General features: G+C 52.9%; 1 protein-coding gene across 1 annotated transcript; it reads left to right on the top strand.

Moving 5' to 3' along the window:
* Nucleotides 1–379: 379 nt before the first annotated feature.
* C9H10orf71 (chromosome 9 C10orf71 homolog) lies at nucleotides 380–4,779 on the top strand. Its single transcript, XM_059274542.1, has one exon. It carries the CDS (start codon nucleotides 380–382, stop codon nucleotides 4,661–4,663), a length of 4,284 nt encoding a protein of 1,427 aa, XP_059130525.1. The 3' UTR covers nucleotides 4,664–4,779.
* The last annotated feature ends 2,572 nt before the right edge of the window (nucleotides 4,780–7,351 follow it).

Genomic DNA, 7,351 nt, shown 5'->3' with positions numbered 1-7,351 from the left:
AAGTGCTTTGCCCAAAGTCTACTGATTTTATTGCTAATCACATCTAAGAAATACTGTCCTGGCAACCTCTAGACTAGTGAGCAGAAATAGTACACTTGGTCAGTCAAGTTGACATGTGAAATTAACTACACACAGACACTAGTATCCACTTAAGACTGGCATGTAGCACTTGTATGGATTGATTAAGCTGGGTAGCCTGTTCACACCATGTACTTCTTCCTTTCACAGAGGAAAAAAAAAAAAATCCGCACTTTGCTATTGCAACTGGTCAACTCAAAGCTCTACTCCGTGCCAGGTGGGTTTCTCTTGACTCTTGCCGAAACCTCACCAGAAGCCACCTACCAGCTGCCGGGGACAGCCCTACTCCAGCCAGCAGACTATGCAGGCGAACAGAAAGGGCACAGATGGGTTCAGTGACACCTCCAGCATCGGCAGTGTGCTGGACGATGCAGACAGGGAGGTGAGCAACCTCACAGACCGGGCATTCCGGAGTTTATGCATCTCAGAGGACACTTCCTTCCACGACTCTGACCTGGCTCTGTCCCCAGATATCTCCAGCCAGGGGTTTGGGACTTTTCACCAGGAAACAGTGAGCCACACCAACAGGAAAAGTGGGATTTGGAGCCAGTTTCCAGCTCAAGATACAGAGCATTCTGGTTGGGCAGCCACCTTCCAACAGCAACCCAAATATGTTCAGGGAGAGGAAAAGTACCCCAAAAACAGTCCCCCGCCAACTCCAGTCCAGAGGAGACTGGAGGTACCCATTTCTGGCCTGAGGAGCAGCAGCAAGCCCATCTCCAAGGTCTCATCGCTAATCAGATCTTTTGACAGGACAGAGAATCAACGCTGTGACAGCAGGCCTCCTCCCAGCAAGCCTCCAGCTCTCAAAAATCCCCCCAAGTTTGCACTTCCCCCAGAAGGTGGTGTCAACTTCTGCTTCGATTCTGCCTTTTTGACCGTGAGGAGGGTGCCTGCTGAAGTCTCTAACACCCATCAGAGCAGCCACCAGCCTGGCAGAATTCCTGGAGAACAAGAGTCTCCCAAGAACCCAGAAGTAGTAGCATGCCACAGCTCAGAGAGACTCCTCCGGACACCTGACCATGTGGCTGACTCATTTGAGTCAAGGTTTCCCACTCCACCACTCAAGCCAGCCAAAGCTGAGCCGGGAAGAGGCAAGGAGTGGGTTCCCAGGGGGACTTTTCTGCACAGTGAAAATAGTGCATTTGAGTCATGGAATAGCCACCAACCAAAGCTCCCAGAAAGAAAGGACATTGCTGAAACAATCCCAGAAAGCAAAGCTCCCAAACATCATGAGGGCATGCCCTTGTTAAAGAAGCCCCACCCCTCTGAGTCCAAAGTCTCCCCCTGCCAAGCCCAGACTAACTGCACCCAGGAAGAGACCAGGTCAGCATCAGGGCCTCAGTCCATATCTGGAGCCTGGGGGGACAGGGATCCAGGATCCCAGGTATTCCCTATAGAGGGAAATGCTTCACAGATTGACCCTCAGATGAAGCAGAGCCAGGCCCCATGGAGGAAGCCAAAGGCTGGCAAAGGAGGAACAGATGGTCCACGTGATGCTTTGGAAGACAAGAAACAGCCTAATAAGAGAGGCCTACCTCTGTATTCAAAGCTCAACCCTCAGGATCAGCTTCCAGAAAATGGTGTTCTGGACATGCCAGAGGATCCCAATGATCATTACATCCCCCCCTTTAACATCAGTAAACTCCTCACCCCAATTATACCCACCAAGAATGTCCTGGAATCTTCAGACACCCAACCAGTGGAAATCAGCCCATCCTCTCCAGGACAGCTAAATGGATACCAGGAGAAGGAGCCCAACGAGGCTCAGTCTCGGGATAGCTACAAGTCCAAAGCACCCAGCTTACTGTTCAACCTCAAGGACGTCAGGAAGCGTGTCAAGAGTACTTACAGTCCCTTGCCTCTCTTAAAAAGCTCTGATGAGAAAACCAGAGGTAAGCTTGATAGCAAGCAAGAACTTGTGAGCAACGGGGTCACCCTTCCCAATGGGCTTGAAGAAAACCCTCCTGCAGAGCTTTTGAAGGAGAGGCCAGCTAGCATTTTGCACAGCATTACCCAGAAGGATCCTGCAATTAACTGCACTGAGTCCCTTGCCGACAGCCACTCGACCCTTGGTTCACCTTCCACCAGCTCCAAAACCCACGTCTGTGTCAATGGGGAAGCCGCAGAAAGGCACAGTAATGAGAAGGAAGATGCCAATGGAGCATCAGAGCAGGGTCCTTCCCAGCACGGCTGGCATCCAGACTCCAGGGAACACCTTCCCCGGAAACAGCTCTCCCTGAAACTCAGCAACAGGGAGTCGGAAACAGGACAGGCTACAGAGAAAATGAAGCCCCACCAGCTGGACAACGGGCTCTCAAGATCCATCTCCCAAGAGATGGAGCCTGAGCAAGAAACGGGGCTCCAGAACCCACCCTTGAACCAGAAGTCCTCCCCAGGGCCCCTTTCCCCTGAGGAGGAGGATGTGTTTTACAGCGACAGCCAATCCGATTTTACGCCATGCCTCCAAACCAAGGCTAAATTCAGCACCAGCTCTTCAGATCAGTCCTTTGCTTCTTTTGATGACCAGCAGAAGATGTGGTTTACAGAAGGTCCCTGGGAAGACAGGAAGAATCATGTGAGTGCAAGTGACGATCAAAAGGATGAGAAGGAGACCAGGATGGAGAAAGATGAGCCACAGCCATGTGCCTTAAGTAACGGACATATAGGTGTGGAAGAACACAGACAGGAAGAAATGCAAAGAAAAGCACAAGGTTGGTCGGGAGGGACACCCAGGAAGACATCGGTGGAGGAAGTCAATTTCAGAGGCTCTTGGGTGAGGGCCGATAAGGATACAGCTCTTCCGCATGCCAAGGACTGGACTCCCTTGCCAGCCTCTGCCAACAAGCACAGACTGTTCCCAATTAAAGACAACACACTCAGGGCCACCCCGGTGATAAAACCTATCATTCTGCCTCTCCTGAGGACAATGTCCTCAGAGGACTCACTTAGTAGTGGACACAAAGAGAGTGAATTACCAAGGCAACAGTGGGGTGAGGATGCTGGTGGCCTCTGTGCCTCAGAAAGTCAGGAAATGCGTAACACTCCTCTATCCAGCAACATGCTGGGCGCACAGCAGACGTGTGTGGTGTGTGAGGGCGTGGAGGAGGACCCGGTACACACTGCAGCCCAGGCTGAAACTTCTCAGCAAGCCCGGAAGGGAAGTTTCTCTTTTCTACCACTGGTGGAAGAGGAGGGCAAGATGAAGCCACGCCCAGATATAACAGGCGAAGCGCCAGCGCGTGGTAAGAGCAGGTCTGCAGACTCAGGGAAACCCTCTGCAGACTCAGGGAAACCCGCTGCCCCACAGCACATCCCCACCATTGCTTTACCCCCAGATGACCCAGAAGACCCGCCCTCCTCCCAACCACTCCACACCAGTTGGGAAGAACAAGGTTTCCAAAGCCACTTTCTGTCTGCACCCAGAGCAGGACCTTCAGGAAGAAGACTGGTCCCCAGTGAGGCAGCGACTTCCCCCAACCCCAGCTCTCTAGGTGAGAGCAGCACCTGCTCTCCCTCGGCCAGCAGTGTTTGGGAGGAAGCTCCCCAGGCTCCTGGGGAACAGTGGCTGCGCCAAGAGCCTCCAAGCCCCAGCCCCTGGGCCAGCCCGGGTCGAGCCAGGCTCACCCGGAGGGAGGACATGACACATGGCCTCACATGGGAGGCTGAAGGCTCTGATCCCCATCTCGAACGGTTGGCAGACCTCAGGACCCTCTCTCCGAGAGGCGCCTTGCTGGCAGAGGCTGCTGAGAAACCCGAGCCCCCTGCGCTGCTGGAGAGGGCGGCGGCGGGCAAGCCCCCTGCAGTCCCGCCCAAGACCGAGAAGGCCCTGCGGCGGGCCAAGAAGCTGGCCAGCAAGAGAAGGAAGAGCGATCAGGCGCCGGAGAAGCACACCGAGGCCTGGGAGGGCCAGTCTTTCGCAGAGGATATGCAAGGGACCGAGAGGAGGCCGGTGTCTCCCGGAAAGGGGCCGCGGCCCAGGTTCCCTGCGGTCCGCTCCCTGCCCCCGCCCATGCACCGCCACTCGGTGTCCTGCGGCTGGGAGTCCTCGGGGAGGAGGCCTTGGGGGCCCCAGCCCCTCACGCCCCTGCCCCCTTATCCCGCCACCCAGAAGGTGCTCCAGGATCCTCAGTCCGGACAATACTTTGTCTTCGATGTGCCTCTCCAAGTGAAAATCAAGACTTTCTATGACCCCGAGACTGGCAAGTATGTCAAGGTCTCTGTCCCATCCTCGGAGGATGCCTGCTCCGAACCACCTCTGCAGGATGCCCTGGCTGCTCCCTACCTACTGTACCCTGGCTTCCGGCCAGTGCCTGTAACCTCCGTGATGCCTCTGCGCTGCTCCTCTCAGCTGGCAGCTCCCACCTTTCTCAGGCAAGGGGGTTCCAGCCACAGGCCCCAGAGCTCCCAAGGCGCTAGACTGCAGCCTCCCCCTGAACGTCTGGGTGAGTCCACCCAGCATGCCTCTGCCCAGAGACCCCGCGGGCCTCCCCATAGTCCAGAGGAAGAGGCTGCAGAAGCGCCAAGCCTCAGCATCATCTCCACCGATGACCTAGAGGACTTTGCCACAGAGGGTGTTTCTTGAGAATTGAAGCCGACTGCCCCCAACTCCCCACAAACCAGAAAAGCTTACAGTCACAGATCCTCTCCAACAATGCCTCTATCTCTCTACCTACCTATCTACCTACCTACCTATCTCTGTCTACATGCATACACACACACACACACACACACACACACACACACACACACACTTCAACTCATATTTAGCCATTTGAGATTTCTATAGTCCAAGAGGAAGTGAAGATCCCTGTGGGCTCCCTGGGGCCAAGGCTCGTTCCCCTCTTCCCCTAGCCATCCCCTGCCCTTCTCTGATCCTGCAGTGGGGTGGATATGGCATGGGACATTGGCCATCCTAAGAGTTACTGGGCTCAGGGCACCCCCACAGTCTCCTTCTCGAGGGTGGGCTTCCTCAGCAAGGCTCCCAGAAACGCTGAGCCCTGCAGTGGGTGGGAAGCCCTCCACCTGGTGGACTCCACCACACCCAACCTGGGGTCAGGCGTAGCACATAGCAGCAGTTTTAGGTCCCCTCAGGTGGCACTGGCTAAGGACAGACCCAGGGCAATCTCGCAGAAGTGATCATTTGCACAGTGGTTCTCCTCATGGTGGAAACTTTGTCTCTGAAGAAGATCTACTGAGAAAGCAAAGGCTACTATTTGAAATGTGAAACAAGTTTGCCCGTGTGGTCCTGTCCCTGGACTCTGTCTTTCTTCTGTGCCGTTCTTAGCTAGGAGGCAGAGTCATGAACCCACCCCCCCCCCCAGCTGCCAAGACCTTCTCCCTCCTGGAACACCAACTCTGTACCTTCTCAGTCCAGGCCTGCTGCTCTTGCAGGGGATAAAAATGATGGCCTGAGCCCACCAAAAGAGATGGCCTAAAGAAACTAAGTCAGATTGTTAGTGACCCAATCAGTGACTGGTCCCTGTGTCCTGCACTCAAGACCCAGAGGATTCCTTAGTCCCTGGCCTCAGAGAATTTGGAATTGAATCTACAGAGGGAGCTGAGGGTGGTCACTGGCCCTCCTAGTCACACTGTGAGGGTCAGAGAGAAACAGCCTCAGCAGGCAGCCATGCCAGGGAGGAAAGCTTGCCCAAGCTCCAGGGCACCCACCTGGCCACTAGTGCTGGTGCTTAATTCCTGTTCTGGGGAGAGATGAGGATCAAGTAGCCTCCTTTCTTGTTTGCAGCTGTCAAGACTGTGTTTCCACCTCCCGGGAGCATGGGGGTAAAATCTGCCACCCTCGCTCTGTTGGGGTGTCACTGGGAATGGGAAATGTGTGCACAGCTCACCATGTCTAAAAACAGGCTTTGAGCAATATTCTGAGTCAGGATTTGAATTCAGGATTTGGTATCTAATGATTTTCCTAGCAAGTGAAGCCACAGCTGGAGCTCATAATGAAAATACCCCCACAGACCTCTACCTCATCTATACCATTAGAATTGGATACAGCCAGGTGATAGCCGGTCAGGAGTTCAAGTCACTTGTCCCACAAATGTGGCTCCTCCGAGTCACCGACAAGAGTCAAGACAGAGGTTGTGTTTGGGTGACGCAACCAAGTCATCTCAGGGTCCTCTCTGCTACCTTCTCATCTGACTAGAATTTGAAAAATGATCTCATCTTGAAAGTCTCAAGGCCCCTAGAAAAGAAGTACCTAACCAAAGTTGAGTTCCAAGGCTCAATAGTTACCATAGTTAAAGAAACGCTGTCCCCACAAGGAAAAATACCTGGGGCAGTTTGTTTGGGGAAAGCACTCTTGGAGGCAATGTTGGCAGGGCTATAAACAGAGACGGAAAGCTCATCAGGAGGGTGTTTGGAGGCCAGGGTCACCTCTCCTTGGTTGTAGTGGAGGAGCAGAACCCAGGCAGATGGTGGTATCTACTCACATTGGGGAGCAGGGATGTCATGGGCTCCAGGATCCCCCACAAGCCAGTCCTCACTCACAGCAAAGCATCAGTGGTCCTACATTCAGAGGCTAGCTCAGAGAACAAAAGGTAAGTTCCACCCAATGAGAGCAACTCACCGACCAGTGATCTCTTTCAGCTCCTCCCTGTCAAGAATGACAAAGCTCACTTATGCTTCTCTGCTCCCTGTTTTTGTTTGTTTGTTTGTCTCTCTTTCCTTCCTTCTCTTCTCCTTCCTCTATCCCTTTCTTCCGGCCTGCCTTCCTCTCTTTTCCTCTCCCTCCTTCCTTTTTACAAACTTTTGCACTATGATAGACACTTCAGTTGGACACTGAAATTACCACGGTATGATCTGGTCTCTGCACATTTGGAGTTCCAGTATAACAGACAAGGAAGACAATTACCATCCCGTATGTTCAGTAATTTAGAGGTAGCTCCGAGGAGCACCTAACTCAGCACAGAAGGAAAGGGGCCTTCCTTGGGCAGATGGCATCTGAGCCAAGTCAAGACACCCAAGGTATCACACTGGCCCGTGAAGACAGAAGGTCTCCCCAGCATTTGTTTAGCAAAGATGACATTGATCAAATACTAAGAGATTTGTCATACCATATCAAAGTACGTTGACTTAGCTAATTATTCATTATTATTTCTAATCAGAGCAAGAACTGAAATTATAGCCTCATGGGATAGACTTATTGATATGTCCTTCAGCTTTTGAACTGATATTTCATTCACTTGGTTGCCCAAAAATATCCCTCCTTCTGTCACTATATCTAAACAAGAAAGTGGTGAGACATGAACAGGTGTAATTT

This window comes from Peromyscus eremicus, chromosome 9 (genome assembly GCF_949786415.1).
Source record: "Peromyscus eremicus chromosome 9, PerEre_H2_v1, whole genome shotgun sequence".
NCBI lineage: Eukaryota > Metazoa > Chordata > Mammalia > Rodentia > Cricetidae > Peromyscus > Peromyscus eremicus.
The sequence above is the reverse complement of the archived record's forward strand: the minus strand, read 5'-3'. Positions and strand labels throughout refer to the sequence as shown.

Excerpts from the sequence above, each read along its gene's own strand:
- C9H10orf71 (XM_059274542.1), top strand. The coding sequence starts at position 380 with ATGCAGGCGAACAGAAAGGGCACAGATGGGTTCAGTGACACCTCCAGC.